Source organism: Corticium candelabrum, chromosome 17 (genome assembly GCF_963422355.1).
Source record: "Corticium candelabrum chromosome 17, ooCorCand1.1, whole genome shotgun sequence".
Lineage (NCBI taxonomy): Eukaryota > Metazoa > Porifera > Homoscleromorpha > Homosclerophorida > Plakinidae > Corticium > Corticium candelabrum.
Genome location: NC_085101.1, coordinates 1,714,842 through 1,731,628, shown reverse-complemented (window position 1 = coordinate 1,731,628; position 16,787 = coordinate 1,714,842). Strand labels below are relative to the sequence as shown.

At 40.6% G+C, this 16,787-nt stretch overlaps 1 protein-coding gene across 1 annotated transcript; it reads right to left on the bottom strand.

Moving 5' to 3' along the window:
* Nucleotides 1-1,363: 1,363 nt before the first annotated feature.
* Nucleotides 1,364-10,338, bottom strand: LOC134193522 (putative ammonium transporter 1). Its single transcript, XM_062662350.1, has 10 exons — nt 10,215-10,338; nt 7,470-7,571; nt 7,313-7,399; nt 7,076-7,258; nt 6,751-6,851; nt 6,546-6,680; nt 5,942-6,175; nt 5,706-5,844; nt 1,965-2,186; nt 1,364-1,885 (listed from the first exon to the last, which is right to left on the bottom strand). The coding sequence occupies exons 2-10, from the start codon at nt 7,525-7,527 to the stop codon at nt 1,641-1,643; spliced, it is 1,404 nt and encodes a 467-aa protein (XP_062518334.1). The 5' UTR covers nt 7,528-7,571; nt 10,215-10,338; the 3' UTR covers nt 1,364-1,640.
* Nucleotides 10,339-16,787: the final 6,449 nt, after the last annotated feature.

Sequence of the window (16,787 nt, the reverse complement as noted above, 5' to 3'; positions counted from 1 at the left end):
CACTTCCCAATATCGGACACCGGCGTACGGAAACCAGACGAAGATTTCTTGTATCTATGGCATGAATGTAGAGGTAACACGACGTGTTAGATCACTTGGTGTATTACTTTTCACAGTGTCAAAATAGAACTTTCCCTGCTTTTCCCGTATATCGGACACGCCCATCAACTATAGGACAGCAGCCAGTTTTGCTTTTGACGGTACCACAGTTCACTGTCTGCACCTTGAAATAATAGGTACATGTCTCTTCTACTCGCACTCATACCGGGCTCCACCACTCTCCACGGTCACGCCTCATTTTGCCGGCTGGCTCAGGTAAGTGGTCGCGTCAAGTCGGCAAATGAATATCCGATGATCGTCACTGAAAAACTAACAGAGGTAAGAATTCAACTCATTAATGAATTGAACCAAAAAGAATGCCGGTGCTAGAAGCAGATCAGCCCATTAGACGAAGTGGTTAGGTCATGAAGTTCATTGGAATATATAGCAGCCGTCTACTGTTCTCGTTTACATGGGGCATTTCTGCATCTTCTCCTTCTGCATGTAGCGTTTTAGCGGGGGCGAATACTGGATGGGGCACCAGGGGCACATGCCTCCGGCAGTGCAATACCAGACTGGAATTCTAGGACAGCAATTTTGACTCTTAGTACATACATGAATGCAATTGTTCTACTTCAGTAGTAGAAGTACCTTAGTTATATACTGAATACCATGGTCTGGTCTATAAGGAACCAACCGGGAAAGCTGACTCACAGTGAGGGAGAGGTCAGGACCTACCCAGGTGAGTGCCGCCACCGCATGACAAGATCTGGTCTGCGAGGAATTATCCGGGACAGGTATCTATCCGGGCGAGTGCATCTACTAAACCAGATTCAAGATGGACATAGGAACTTATCCTCAGCAATACAACTGAGAAGTGGATAAAAGGCTACGCTGTAATTTGTAATGTATATGCTATCTTGTGAATACTAAGCCGTTCCCCCGGCAAAAGTGCTCTTGTATCCGTCCCTGGTTTGTAGCGACGTCACCGTCTACTTCTAGAGTGACAAGAGTTTATACGGGGATTTCCTAAATGCCATCTTGCTCCCAAAAACGTTCATCTTTCCTTTCTAAAAAACGGCAATATGCTTGCCACATCTGGGAAGTCACTGAGAACTTGCGGAGATCAGTTGTCCCATACCTGGCATTGCCGCGACTTGAACATGTGTTGCGTTTGTGTAGATCTTTTCACTTTTGTAATGGAATATTGATTACATTCTTATATCTACTGTAACCATACAGGTGTCTCATTAGTAACCCCGGCGGGAAAGTCATCACGAACAGGCACTTGCTGCGATTGAACTCGATCTGAAAGTAATGGTCACTCAGCACTTGCTTTACGATGTAACTCTAGAACTAACAGTTACTAGCATAGGCAATTGCTGCTATCTAGAAGCAATAGTGATTATCTAAAGTCACAATATTAATGCACTACCTTGCAAAAAGAGCAATAGTTACTACGCATTGGTTTTGGCATAAACCTTCACGCCTTAGTACAGCTTGGTGTCTAGTATCCTACTGACATCAGCTAGTTCCTAAAACAAGGAATAGCGTCATTCTTTGCGTCCAATTACTGACATGACACCAGATTGCAAATCCAGCTACACAGCAGATACTGGATCTGCCTCTGAACTTTGGCTCATATTGACTAAGTTTTGCAAACTTCCAACGTCTTCTTCTTGAGCATATGGTGCAGTGTCTCTGCCTCTTTCTCTGGGTTGTTGAGCCTCGTCTTGGCAACGATTCCCAAGCCTTAATTCTGTCACGGTTGTTGTAGATGCAGAACGTGATCTTCCAGTCATTTCATAGGGATATGCTTTTTCTCCGTGCTGTACCACATCAATACCTTAAATGTCAAGATAAATCGTAACAAACTCAGACTACAACATAGAAAAATGATTCAAATTTTAAGCGAGCCTTTATACCTTGTTTTTCTACAGCTGATGTAACTCGAAGAAAATTTAGCGCCGACATAATTCCAAATATAAGAGCAGCCCACATCAATGTCCATATGATTATGGCAAACAAACCACATAAATTCCAACCAATAAGCCACATGGATAAGATGTTTCTTTTGTAGAATAACCCATAGTTAGAATCCAGAAAAGGAACACTCACAGTTCCCAATATACCACCACCGAGATGCACTAAAAATTCAAATCAAATATTCCTATTTAAATTACCAAACAACAAAGAATGAAAACATTATATAATTAATTAGAAAAAAGTGCTTTAATTAAAAGAGACCATTTACCAGCAAACGAACTCCATGCAATTAGCTCTGACAAAAACTCGGAGCAATATTGTGATTTCGGACCACAATGCCCAAGGCTGGCGAAGTTTTCATACTTACAGACAGTTATGTCAGACTTGTACTTTTCTCGTGACTCATATTTGGCACACACTTTAATCTGATATATGATACGAATAAATTATTAATACAACATATTTATGCAATAATATGAGGCTATTACCTATACAAACGGTATATAATTATTTGTATCTTACAAAGTTCTGACACTTTCCACATTACATTCTATTTATTGCACATTCTACCCAGTGGACCAGCAAATGCAATCCTTCCACTATCTGTTCCACCTGTAATATTTGACGCTAGCTAAAGTGTAATGAATTGATGTGTGTCTTCAAGTCGACCTATAGCGTTTAAAGAAATCTATGAATAAAACTAAAGCAATTGTAGAAGCTCTTAGTTGCAAGCCTGAATAGTTGTTCTTAGAAGACGAAACAATAAGACATGTACAGTATACGCTCAAAGAAGCATTAACTCTAACACCTCCGGTTCTAGATGCTACTTCAGAAATGAGTCATTTGCTGTCTGCCTGCGAAAGTAGAATGAAACGATACCAAAAAGAGATATCATTCGAAAGAAACGACTAAATATAGACCAACATCTACGCAATTATTAGATTATGACTGTCTCTAGATAAAGATCATGTTAGATAGAGGGCATGTAGTTTAACTGAACTCTCCTAGTATTGCTATTGAGATGCCTGAAAAATTGAAACATGAATGAATAGTCATAAAAAGACGACAAAAAATAGTACGTGGGCCAAGTCCTGTCGCATGTCAGTTCGCTCCGAACATCGGCCAACATTTATTTCTCTATATATTTCGATAGTTCATATTGCCGACACATCAAATCAACGTGTTGTCATTCTTGGAAAAGGTCCAAAGTAGGCGAAATTACGTCAATGTCAGCTGACTTGTTCTCTCGCAAACAGCGGTAAGGGAACCCAAGGACAACTAGATTATCTAGCATTTTTGGCACATATACAGCTTATATGCAAGAGATTCCTACTAGAGACCGTCAAATAGTTCAACTCTTAGGCGGTCATCCAGATAATTCGTCTTCAAGACGTCAATCAAAATATAGTAACACATGTGACAAAACGCCTACGCATTTCTAGTACCCGGATGTATTCCTGCCGCAAGGTTCGTTCGCATAGTCGGCAGGCAGAGTAAGTAGAACAAACTTGTAACATTGGCTGTTTCGTTCAAACAAGTAATCGACAGCTTTTAAGCACTTCTTAAGTAGCCTACACGAGATATTTGAACGCTTGCAATGCCCTTGTGTTCTCCGCCCAGCAGGGCGCCACTGCTAGTTGTCACACTGTTTGTGTCACTGTTCGACCAGACGCTAAAGGTTGTCTTTCATTGTTCTAGTTGGAGAACCAAAGAAGCTGCAAACATACGGCGCGATGCAATTTCGATTTTCTGCCTCTGAAATTTCATGAAGGCCTAATGATTAGGTTACCAGACTTATACCAACAGAACTATTCTGAGTAGGCTCCTTTCTAAAACAGTCAAAGGTAATTGTAAAAAGAATGATATATATGCTGCTGATGCTGCCTCTGTTTCGAAACGACTTCGTTGATAGTTAATTGATGCGCAGCAGAGTACCGACAACTAATTTATAAAAGTGTATATCTGTCAGACAGAAAAGAAAATCAGTAAGCGACGATATGAAAATCTCAGTCAGTGCCTAACGTTGAAAGCTGCAGAAAAGTTGTTGAGTGCCGCTCGCATTCGGAGTGAGCAGCAAATTTGTATCGCATGCGAAAACCAAGATCTTATAGCAATTGAAGTACGCTACCATCGATCCTGATATTACGCATCCAAAACATTGAGCCGAATTAGTCAAATAAGCGTACGCACTTGAATGACCAAGTATCAGTCGAAGTTGAAGCTTTTGAAAAGTTGTCAAATGAACAGCATTATCAAAGGGTCACAAGTGATAAAGTTAGGCGATCTTTATGAGCGCGGTTCGAAACTCTTGTTAGTGAAATATCTGGAGAAGTAGCAGAGTATCAATGTTTGAAAAATCGTCTTTATGTACGGTTCGGTGACACGATTGAGTTTTGGCATCCAACCGATCGTCGACAGTCAGCCTTATAGTGTACAGCAATGCTATCCCACGTAGTCATTTTGTGGAAACATGTGTGGAAATGGCAGAAGAGGCTTACAACGGGTTGGAATCGCAAACGTGTGAATTTTCTAGACAGCAAGAGACAGAATCAACGGTTGATGCATGATATGATGACGGTATTCCTCGAATGCTTTACCATTGCGCCATGCATATTACAGGAATCTTGTCGCAAATGCAGAGCACTATGCCATGGCTCCCTATGTCTGAAGATGTGGCTGTCTAGAAAATGGTTAGAATTCCTAATGACCTCTACTACGTACTTCTTTGGATTACGGCCGGAGACAACAGACTGACCGCGCGCTGTAAGCACAAATCAGGAAAAAGCACCATCAGTAGACGTTCATCGTCGAGTGCAGTCAATTAGTCAGGACATCATTTATTGTACTACAAAAGGACATTCCGAGCCCTCATGGCTGGATACAGCTTTATTGGATGGACAAATTACAGCACCGAGAGTTCTATTGGAGATGGTTAGTTGCAATTGCAAAACAGGCTGCGCAAGTCAGCGATGCTCTTGCCGGTCAAACGATTTCGTTTGCACTGATGCTTGTGGCTGCATGGAGAATAATTGTTGTAACAGGCCTCAAGAAGACGGAACTCGATCACGGTACGGATAAATATGAAGACTCCTGTGGTAGCGACGAGGATAGTAGATGACGAAAGAAACCAATTATCCAGAAGTTAGAGTGGCCTGAGCTATAATACACTTGATTCGTGTCGTAATCAGCGAATCTGGGTTGCCGAGGCAATCACGTGACCCCAAAGTAAGTTTTTAATTGGCGTTTTTATAAAAGTGAGAAATAAATGTTTATGCTTCTTTTCAGACTTGGTCCACGTACTAAAACAGGTATAGACACAAAACTAAGTAATGTGTTACATTATAATGTTATATATCTATAATTGATAACTATATAAGTAAATTAGCAATGAGGTTAGAAAAAAAAAGCTACAAAGTCTCAAATTTGATCACAATGCAATACAATTTCAGTGGCGTAGGAAGATGTTTACGAGCGGAGGGAGGCTGTACCGTGGATGTCATCATGAGTAAGCAAAAACTACCTCGCTCGCCAGACCGTAAAAAACTTGCGCAAGTCACTGGCACAGAAAATTTCAAATTCCTAGACTGAGCGAGGGGACTGTAGCCCCAAGCCCCCTCCGCTTCCTACGCTGGTGAATTTGTTAATTTGAATGTTTTTAGCAAACTGTGTATTTGTATTACCAGCAATAGCATCCAATGGATCATCCACTCGGTAACGTTCCACCAACTTTGCTGCCAAGCTGTATACAACACCTGATACCAAACCAACAAGAAATGCACCGTAAGGATAAATACTGCTAGCACCAGCACTAATAGAAACCTATGTCAAAAACACACAAATCTGTTAACAAATAAAATCAACTATAGTGTACCTATACAAGATTACTCTACAAATTTTAATCATTAATTCTACTTACCATTCCCACTAATGACCCATTGATTGCAGACGAAAGACTCCATTTTCCTATCTGCTTATCTCTGAATCGGTTATAAATGAGAGCAGTAAGACTACCACCGGAAGATGCCAATACACAGTTGACAGCGATCAGACCAAGTAGACTACCGTCATTTGCTTTCGAAAGGCCACCGTGAGAAAGCAAGTTAAATGCAAAAAAGCCAAATATAATAATGAACCCTCCAAGGGTAGACATCTACACAGCAAAAAAACTACTAAATGCTTTTATTTTTAAGCAAATATACTAATTTTACTCAATTCGATTTTTAGACTGTAAAAACTGTTATCAGCAATGCAATGATATTAAATCAGTACTAGACAGCCTTACGAAAAAAATCATAATTTATTATCTTTAACAGCAAATTGTTAATGTCTAAACACATGGACAAATAATGGTTAAGTCCTTCAGAAGCTTCCAAAAGATGGGTCTAGTTTGCGCGCTATGCGTAGCAAAACCATAACCAAATGCTGACGATCAACTTATGCGCGTGCGCGCACACACACACACACACACACACACACACACACACACACACACACACTAAACACTGCCCACAACCGCTTACTGCTGTTGCACTTGCAGGTATCTTAATTGAATTTCCTCTCTCATCAAAGCGACCCTTACGCGCACCAACTACTGCAGCACCTATGAGAGCAGATGCTCCTCCAACAACATGTACAACACTGCTTCCAGCAAAATCCTACCACATAAATAGATAAGTAGGTAATGGTTAATTAATGTCACATTACGAATACATTGACGTACTGCACCTCATAACGAATGGTCACATTATAGTGTTCATTAAAGATTCCAGATTTTAACCAACCCTGTTCTGCCCACGCCCAGTGACTTACAACTGGTTGCACCCATCCTACAGAAGATCCACACAACATATAAACAAAAATAAACAAACTTACGCACGCACGCACTCACGAAACAACGCATTCACGCGCACACACACACACACACACACACACACAACACACACACACACACACACACACACACACACACACACACACACACACACACACACACACGCTCACACTAGTACACACGTGCACACGCAAACACGGTGTTGAAATCTTAATTTACCTGTGCATAAAATTGCAAATGTAAAATATCCTTTCATTTGTGTTCTTTCTGCCATTGCCCCACTCACAATTGTGGCTGCCGTGATAGTATAAACATAGTTGACAAACCATTTGACTAACTCTCCACTATGTTGTCCAACTCCAGAAAGAAAGATGTATTTAGTTCCAAGGAATGCATCGCCATCTCCAAAAGCAAATGTATATCCACATGCCCAATATGCGACACAACCGCAAATACCACTCATGAAGTTCTTGAAGAGAATGTTAGTTGTGTTCTTCGATCGTGTTGAGCCAGCTTCCAGAAACGCAAAACCAGCCTGCATAACTGGAATGGCAAACACACATATGTACAATTTAAAAACTATATAAATAAGAGAGAATCGTCAATTACTAACAAAAAACAATGCTGGCAAGAGTGGTCAAATTGGTATCATCTGCAATTTCATTGGCCATCTTGTTTCACGTTTGAATGACGTATATACTCGATAGATTAAAGTCTACATCACAAGTACGTTTAATCATGATAAACAAATTTGCATATGCAATTAAATTTACCGCATTATAAATTATCTTTTTCCCTAGGTACCTCAACGAAGCTATACGTCCAAACTCTCCAGAAATAAATTAATTGCACTTTACTTCTCTCATACGAGCACGTGCAACGTAACGTAGTCTTAATTAATATGTACAGCATGGTAAAAAATACTGTAATTATTGCTGTTTGTACACAAAGACAAATTAGCAAACACGCGTAGCTAAGACTAAAAATGTCCAGTGTTTTTATCATTATAAGCCATGATTATGCGTGTTGTGCTGACTGTTTGTTGACAGTAAAGACAATATGTCAGTTACATCCGGATTTGTAGAAAACACCTGCCTAACAAACTGCTGTGATCTCACCAACGGATTCTACTCAACACTGGAAACGACACATTCTGAAGTAGCTATAGATGCAAGCTAAACGTTAACACATCTCTCAAGTCATGCAATACAACACAGAGCGAGCAATCTACTAAACAATTTACTGGAAGATCAGTTTACATGGTTCATTACGCATTCGTTAGCTAGATGATACGCAATGTGACACTCGAAAATAAGACGCTAAACGCATTTTTGGTCCCACCGCAGCCTTTATAGTAGTTGCTGATTTAAATCGTACACGTACGAATGCGCATAAGGTCTATTGTCTAGGCATATCCCGAGGCTATTTCTCGCCGGAAGAATGTGGGCGGAGATGGTCTGTCTATGTGAGACCAATCTAGATGTGCTTCGACAACCCAATCAATTGTAGTCTAGAACTAGAGTGAGTTGCAGCGACTGCCTAACGCGTACAAGATATATACGACATGTTGTAACTCTCCAACCAGCTACCAAAGACTAAATACTGCATGTGTTGTATACAGTTAGAAAAGTGGGAGAGTAGGCACTTCGATTTGTTTTGTGGAGATCAAAAATGCAGCCTTGATGCAATCACACAAAACAAGAGTGAAAGCATCTTCAAAAACTAGATTCTCTGTAGTAGATATAATATAATTATATATTATTCCTTTTTCATGCAGTCTCCCATACAATTATTGTGTAGTAGCTGGATACGGCAATCTGCATATTGATGCAGTCTCATATTGCAATCTCATATTACAGTCTCGTCACCTCATCGCATGGTCTCATCGCGTGGTCTCATCGCATGGTCTCGTCTCATGGTCTCATCGCCTCATCTTATTGTCTAATTTTGACACAAATGGCACGCCTTAGCTAAGTGCAGGCCAGAGTCGTGAATAGAAACTCTGGTTTATGCACGCGTCGTAGTCTTAGTTTCAGCTCTAGTTCTTCGATCTTTCTAGGCTTGCGGTGACAGGACACGCACAGCAGCGTCGCTAGACCCTAACATTTTAATTAATAAATACCTAAATTGACAACTGGCCGAGCGGTAGTCTCGCTATAGTCGAACGTTTAGACTAACTAGAGTTCTGCCGAAGAACTAAACAGCCGTCGTTTCATGCCGTCCACCAAGATATCGCCGACAACACGGCAGACTTCTCCATTTGTTCGTGAGATCAATGGCATTTACGAATGATATGTTTGTGCTAGGGTTAGGGTTAGGTTAGGTTAGGTATATTTAGACTTAGAGAAAATGACCATGTGTACAACAGTATAATGTACATATATTTTATTATTTGCTTCCTCCATTATGCATGGCCGGAGCCTAACCTTAGAATTAAAATTGAAAATGTGATTGAGCTCCACGCGCCGTCATTTCGTTTCAAGTTATTTTCTCCCAACTCCATGTACGGCTACAACTTGAAAAGACCTAGCTACTTTATGTTGACCACTTGGAAATAAGCTTTGGTGTTTGAAATGCCATGTTTTGCATTGTTTATAGCCATCCACTCTGGCTCGATGCGTTCAGGTGACACTTGGGCACTGAGTGGATTCGCCTAGAAATATTTTCATGGAAGACGAAAGTCTTCTCTGCCTCATCCTAGATACTGCTTATTATGTACTAATTATCGCATGGTCAGCTTGTCAACGTGGCATGTATTGACCGTGTAGGCAAGCAAAGCTAAGTAATTGCCGGAGGCGCAGACGAGGTCGATCTACTAAATGGGTGGCACTATTCAGCCTAGAGTACCATGCCAATCGATCCACTGACATACTATATATTTTTATAATCCTACGCATTAAGAATTGTTGCTAGTAACTACGAGAAAAAGAGAACTAAAAAGAGAAAAGAACAGACGAAATGGCATGCACTTAAATTCAGACATCTATACCAAACTTATATAATCACCATCGCATACAGCAGCGTAAAGTATGCGTGGCGGTGCATTGGTTCGGCAAACGTTTGTTTCTCTTCAGTCTTCTGGAAGTGATAACCATGGAGCAATGAGTCTCCGTTGGACAACCTTAACCTAGATCTAGTTATGCATCACGTTTAAAATACACGCGTGTACGAGTCGTGACACGCACGGTTTCTAAAGATTTATATTTATAGTAATACACCAATTCTGACGAAAGTGCTTCCATGTAGTGCATGTTTCGCATATGACCTGCATGCAACTACTAACAGTCTCCATACATCCAGTTCCAGCTACAGTAAACCATGCATGCATGCAGTTAGCAGTCAACTCCAGATCACTCACCTGGTCACTTCCGTGTGTTTCTGATCAAACAAATTGTCTTCTATTGAAGATGTTCAGAAAAGAGGAAAGTGAAGCGATGTGCTAGCTTTCCGTTCTTTTAATAGGACAGCTAGACTGCTGTTGGTTTGACTGTCCCCTCGCTGTAAGTGTAGGTTTCTGTTTATGTAATTGAACAAGAATAAACAGGAGCGCATTTACGTCCGCCAACGCCTAAAACCCCTCGCTTCCTCGCAATTTGTGATATCCAAAACTGGACCGATATGGATGTTTTTGTTCCGATTTACGTTCTCAGTGCGATTGCCAATTTTGAAAGAAATTAGCTAAGCCTAAACTGCAGAAACGCCGAGGCATTATTGTCAAACGCTTTTATGATTGTTACAGATATATTCCTATATTCTTTGGATGACTAAAGGCGTAGCAACACCGGGCAAATTTTTTTGGGTCCACCTCACACACATCCGGGATATATAATCCGGATAAATCTACGATTCACGTGCCCACTCTCTAATATACACGTGCTGCATTTTCGTACACGTGTAGCGGGTGCCGGATTATGTCCCGAATAATTTGTGGCCGTTCCGTAACTACGCAAGAAAGAATTCCCTTCGGACCAACTCGTGGCACACTAGCCTGGAAAGACACTGGGAAGAAGGAGAACCGCGCAACATTCAACTCATTATTTTTATTACTGTTTCTGCAGCTAGGTGGCAGAGTATTAATTAATCAATAATCGAGAACAATCCAGGACATTTGCAGTTGTGAATTCAGTTAACATGTAGTGGTGAGCTAATATTTAATGGTGGAAGTTTTGATTGACTTCTACAGTCAATGTTATTAATTTATCGTAAATGTCGATTGATTATCGCAGTTATATTTATTGATTTAATACATTTCATTTTCTTTGATTAATTAATACAGTCAATATTGTAAATAGAGTCAAAGTAACTTCTTTATTCTGGTTGTTGCAGATTCTAGATAAGTAACCTGGTTAACTTCCATTATTGCACCTGCCAGAAGACGAATTACATGTGTGGCTTAGGCATAAGTCACTTGTGTTTCGATTAATTAATTAACATTTTTGGATCTCGATAAGGTACTTGCATGCAATGTCTCAATTGTACCTACTGCACTTGTAAGTCAAAGAAGGTTTGAATTTTTAGTTCACCTTTCGAGATTCTCCACAGAGTTACACAGAAAGTGCCTTTTCTCCAGGGAGTAGCTGTGACCAGTTTTCTGAAGAAATGAGTTCACCTAAGTTTGTATAGCTGGATGCATTTTGACTCGTAGTGCTTTCAACTATTGTACTTTGTAAATTTGATATTTGCAGGACCTTTTGGGAGACCAGGGATGCTGAAAGAGATTTCTGAATAAATTTTCATGCATCATGTGTTTATCTATTTATACCTATAATGCTCACTTGAGTGCAGTAACGATCTGCCATTCATTGTGTCCTTGACTGTTATACTGGCTTTACACTACTGTTTATTCCCGGCAAGTGTGAACTTGGGAGTGAGTAATGAAGTAGAAGTCACACCAGGTGTCCTCATTGGAGCACTAAGAGCTGCTCCAGTTGGACCATGTTACACCAATCAACATAACTAAATGGTTCCAGTTGCTGATCCGTTGATCTTACAAGGTAATTGGATACTAACCATTGCTCTACCCGTTTGTCTTTGATATACAAAAGCATTATCCTTCCGCTTCCTTTGTAGGAACGGCTTAGATAATTTGATAAACTGAAATGCCACACCTAGCGGTTTCTAACAATCTCGAGATTATCGCGAAAGTAAAAAAAACAGCAGAGACAACAGCAGAGCAGGAATGACGAGGGCTGAGAGAGAGACTTGGTCGAGTCTACCCAAACTATGCTTCAACAACGAAATTGCAAAATCGCTCCCGTACGTTTTCCCTAGTTGTAACGGTGACTACGCTCTGATATCCAACTTTGTCTGATATTCTCAGCCCAACCTTCCATCTCGATTGCGTAGACCATGCAATCAAGTTTGCGGGGGCGTAGCGCTAGACGACGGAATGTACATGTACCTTTATTAAGAGAAAACAAAACTACGCTTTGAGATGAAGTCCATGTAACGCAACGTTCTTCAAATTGAGTCTATCGGGGGCATCCAGTCTCCTTCCTGAAATGATGAGAAACCCGGCTCGTAAGGGTAGTTCTTCAGCACTACGTCGTTCTACGTTGCAACCCTTAAAAGGGACCTGTTCATCTTTTTTTCTGGTAATTCCTGCAAAACAGGAATCTTTCTGGTAACTAGGAATACGTGCTACATCCGGTTAGTCTATGTTTGATTCATGTTAGAAGCAGCTCTATTCTACTTACAAACAAACATGAAGTTGCTACACCAGTCCAGAAATCAAGCTTCTATATAGCTATAATCAAGCTTCTCTATAGCTATGCAAGACAGTCAGTGCACGTGACCACGTGACACTAGCTCTCTGCATAGTAGGAATATCGCTACAACTTTTCTTCCAGAACACAGCCAGTTTGCTTTTGTTGTTTCGCACTTTTCCACAGTAAGGCAAACATTTCTGAGCTTGTTCAATGTTTGTCCAGGCTCCCGTTGACGAGAGTCAGCAGCGCAAACTACACGTGGTCAAGCACGACAGACGCCATTTTATGCATACTAGTTATGTCTCGGCAAATCGCTACTATTCAACTTGACAAATCAAAATTTACATTGAATGTTTTCCACAACGCATACAATCATATCCCAAAGTTTCTGATTATTATTACGTCATGTCAGCTTTTAAAAATTCTACCAAATGATCGAATTTTGACGTTTCGATTACATGGAGTCACTTCCGCTGGTAAAATATAACGTTTCGGCATTACCTTCTCGTGCACCGTTTAGTTATATCATATTTGCGAACGATTTTGTCATCTTGCGCAAGCCGCGCAAAACTGCATAGTAGGAATATCGCTAGAACTTTTCTTCTAGAACACCGACAGTTTCTATCCGCTGCTTCCCACTTTTCCATAATAATACAAACATATATACATTGGTGTAATGTTTGTCCAAGTTGCCGTTGACGAGAATCAGCAGCACAAGGTACACGTGATCAAGCACGACAGACGCCATTTCTGCATACTAGTAATATCTCGCCAAATCGCTACAATTTAACTTGGCAAATCAAAATTTACATCGAATTCTTTAGTTTAAGTTATTAGCTGTTGTAGCATTAGCAAGCCTATAATGCGACACACAGCCATCTATATCAGTGTAGTTATCACAAAGGTGATGTATAATTCGTGCATTTAGCCACTAATTAAGGTAAGAGCTTTTATTGGTCGATTTCAGTATTTCATGTACACACGTACCTTTTTCTTCGGATCTTTTTCTCCTTCTTTCCCTCCTCTCCTTTCCTGTTGCTGTTATATCAAATATTTGGCTTTCATGCGCGTGCATGCACCGGTTTCTTAGAGTGCGACATCATTTTAATACACCTGGCAGTGGCGGATCCAGCACACGGCGAGCCCGGCGGCTCGCCTTCCCCCTCGGATTAGAACTCTTCATAGAAACTTGGTACACTTTTTCCAGTTGTAATAGAGTCTAAGATTATCAGATAGCTAATTCTAATATTGTAGGCTAGTTATCATATTATGAATCAGCGATCATGAATAAATGAGGTCGTCCTTTGTCTGTATTTCGAGGCTACTACTACGAACTCCTAAGTAGGTGTTTCCGTTTCCACATCTGTAAAGTTCTAGCATATTGAGTTACTTTGCAAAGTAATTATATATGTCCAGAACCTTGCCGAAACTTCGAGCCGCAGACCAGCGCAGTTTGTTGCAACTATGGAAACAGCAATGAATTTCCTGCGAAGCGTATGCCATTCGATCAGAATGAATCTTCTGGACATAAACTAAATGGACATAAACGGAACTACCTTCAAGTCGTAGATGCCTTTCTATTAGGCGAAAGATTGTCAGATGATGATAAAATCTGGATCAGGACACCATCTTGTCATACTCCCATGCCTTCAAAGAATTTCCCCAGACAAGCGGCGTAAGGATGGAGTCAGTCGACGCTTCTAGCAAATTTAGTTGATTCTTAGTGATGTCATAAGTAGAAATTATTACTGCGCCACCCCCTCAGTAAAACCCTGGATCCGCCACTGCACCTTCAAACAATAAAATTGTCGTAATGAGCTCTATAACTGTTTACTATTTCCGCAGGACACAGCACTGCCCGTCAGTAACCAGACGTCCAGATAAAATTGTAATAATCTCGTTGTCCGGATTGTACCGACGAGACAGCAAGTCGGTTAAAACATATTTTTATGGTGGGACGATTTTAAACACTTGAAGAAACAGTCACACAATTTGTATACTTCTTTTTATATACTTGTTGTTGTTGCCTAAATGTTTGTAACCAATAGTGCGTACTAGAGTTACGGCTAGAATAGAACGGCAGTATACATCGATGCAATCGCGGTTACTTGCTTTTGTAATAGTCTTGCTACTTTAGCAAAAGGAGATTGGCTGAGACTGTTGTAAGATAGTGTGCCAATGGTGCATCTGGCTAGCATTCTACTGTACACACACACACACACACACACACACACACACACACACACACACACACACACACACACACACACACACACACACACACACACACACACACACACACACACACACACACACACACACACACACACACACACACACACACACACACACACACACACACATGAATATATATATATATATATATATATAGAGAGAGAGAGAGAGAGAGAGAGAGAGAGAGAGAAATAATATTATATTTTATGACAAACTACTAACAGACAAAACCGGCAAATCCCAAGCAATTACATCAGCATCTAACATTAATCTACTTTGTATCATACGAGCATTAAATTTCCACAAATTAACAGACAACTGTTGCATTAAATTAGAAAACGCTTGTGTAAATAGAATGCTAGTCGCAGTCACTACTTTAGACGCAATAGTTTTAATAGTATTCAGACTAGCAGGAGTCCAATAACCCCATACGTTTCCACTGCTAGTGGGAATTAAGAACAAGACACCACTGTCAGCGACTGCTTCTTCGTACTTGAGATCTTTTTCAAGTTCACCTGCTGCTGCAGCTGAACCGGCAGAATTTGCACTGCTGGCAACAAATTTCAATTGGACTGTGTTACGGATGGTAAGGTCAAAATAGGCAGGACGTCCAAACAGAAAGTTGGGATGGTAAACATCACCAGGGCGATTGTTATTTTGTGACGAAAATCTCTGTTCTAGTAAAGTCCCTTTGTCATCTATCAACAGCGCATTATAGATGGAGTCCCTCAAAGCATCGTGACGTTTTGATCTCAACGAGTTCTTACGACAGCCGAGAAGATGATCACCAAACTTGTCAATCAATTGACCACATGGGCAGCGTACAGCGTTTGGATGAGACGGAAAAGAGGAATACCCAGCCGAAGTCGTAGAGCAACAGTGAACTCATGCCTGGACATAGCAAGCCCGAGATTTGGGTTGGGAATGGCTGTGCGCCATGCCCCTGCATGTGGTTCAGATATTGCGTTTAGTCTAGCTTGGTCACGAATAGTTGAAGACTGTTTCAATGAATCAAACTTCCGTGTATCCACTTGCTTTTGCAATGAACGTTGAGATACCGAGTCAATATTAGTGTCTGATGTAAGACTCCCAAATTCCTGAAGAAAGGTTGCTTTGGAACTCATCTCACAATCCAAAAGAAGTATCGAAGATTCTTTAGTAGCAGAAGTAGAAAGGAGGCGTTTGACTAGATCTCGACTAGAATTACAACTACCAATAAATGCAAGAGAAGAGACACTTTGTGCTTTACGTAATCCTAGATCTCCAAGAGTGATTGGCAGAGATGCTTGACACCACGCTTCGTCCGAAAGGGACGAGTGAGACAAAATTTCTAGTAAATGTAGCAAGCATTGATCGAAAAGATAGCGTTTCTGTGTTGCTTTCCTGGGGAAACAGTGTGAAGAAGATGGTTGATCTTAGAAAGAGATAAACAACTGCGCAGAAGATGAAATTCAATCTGAGGATTATTATTATCTATGAGATGGTTTTGAGCTTTCGTTACCGTGTTAATGTGTTTTTGGAAAACTGCGTCATAATACTGTTCAGATCCATAAATGGGTGAGCCCAATAAATCTGCACCACCTTCTACTTGCATAACACGTTGGACTTGTGAAGGAATTTCTGGAAATTTTTGGTCACCGTCACACTTGTTCAAGTTCAGGTAAAAGCCATATTTTGGACCTGTTGATTGTAACGAATCAAGCAGTGAAGCAATCGATGATCTTGTGCCATTCAATGTTCCATCGTCCAAATACCAAATTTGTAAGCGCAGATCAGAAATTTGGTTGCCAATCTCATCTAGGAGATCTAAAAGCACTAGGCTGAATAACAGTGGACCCAATGGATCACCTTGTTGAACACCAGATTTGGAAAGAATACGGTGGGTACCAAAGCGCAATTCTCCAGAGCAATGATAAGACCAAGAAACCCAAGGATATATATCAGGCAATTCTTTATGTAGGCGATGAAGAAAAGATAGTCTGTTGCAT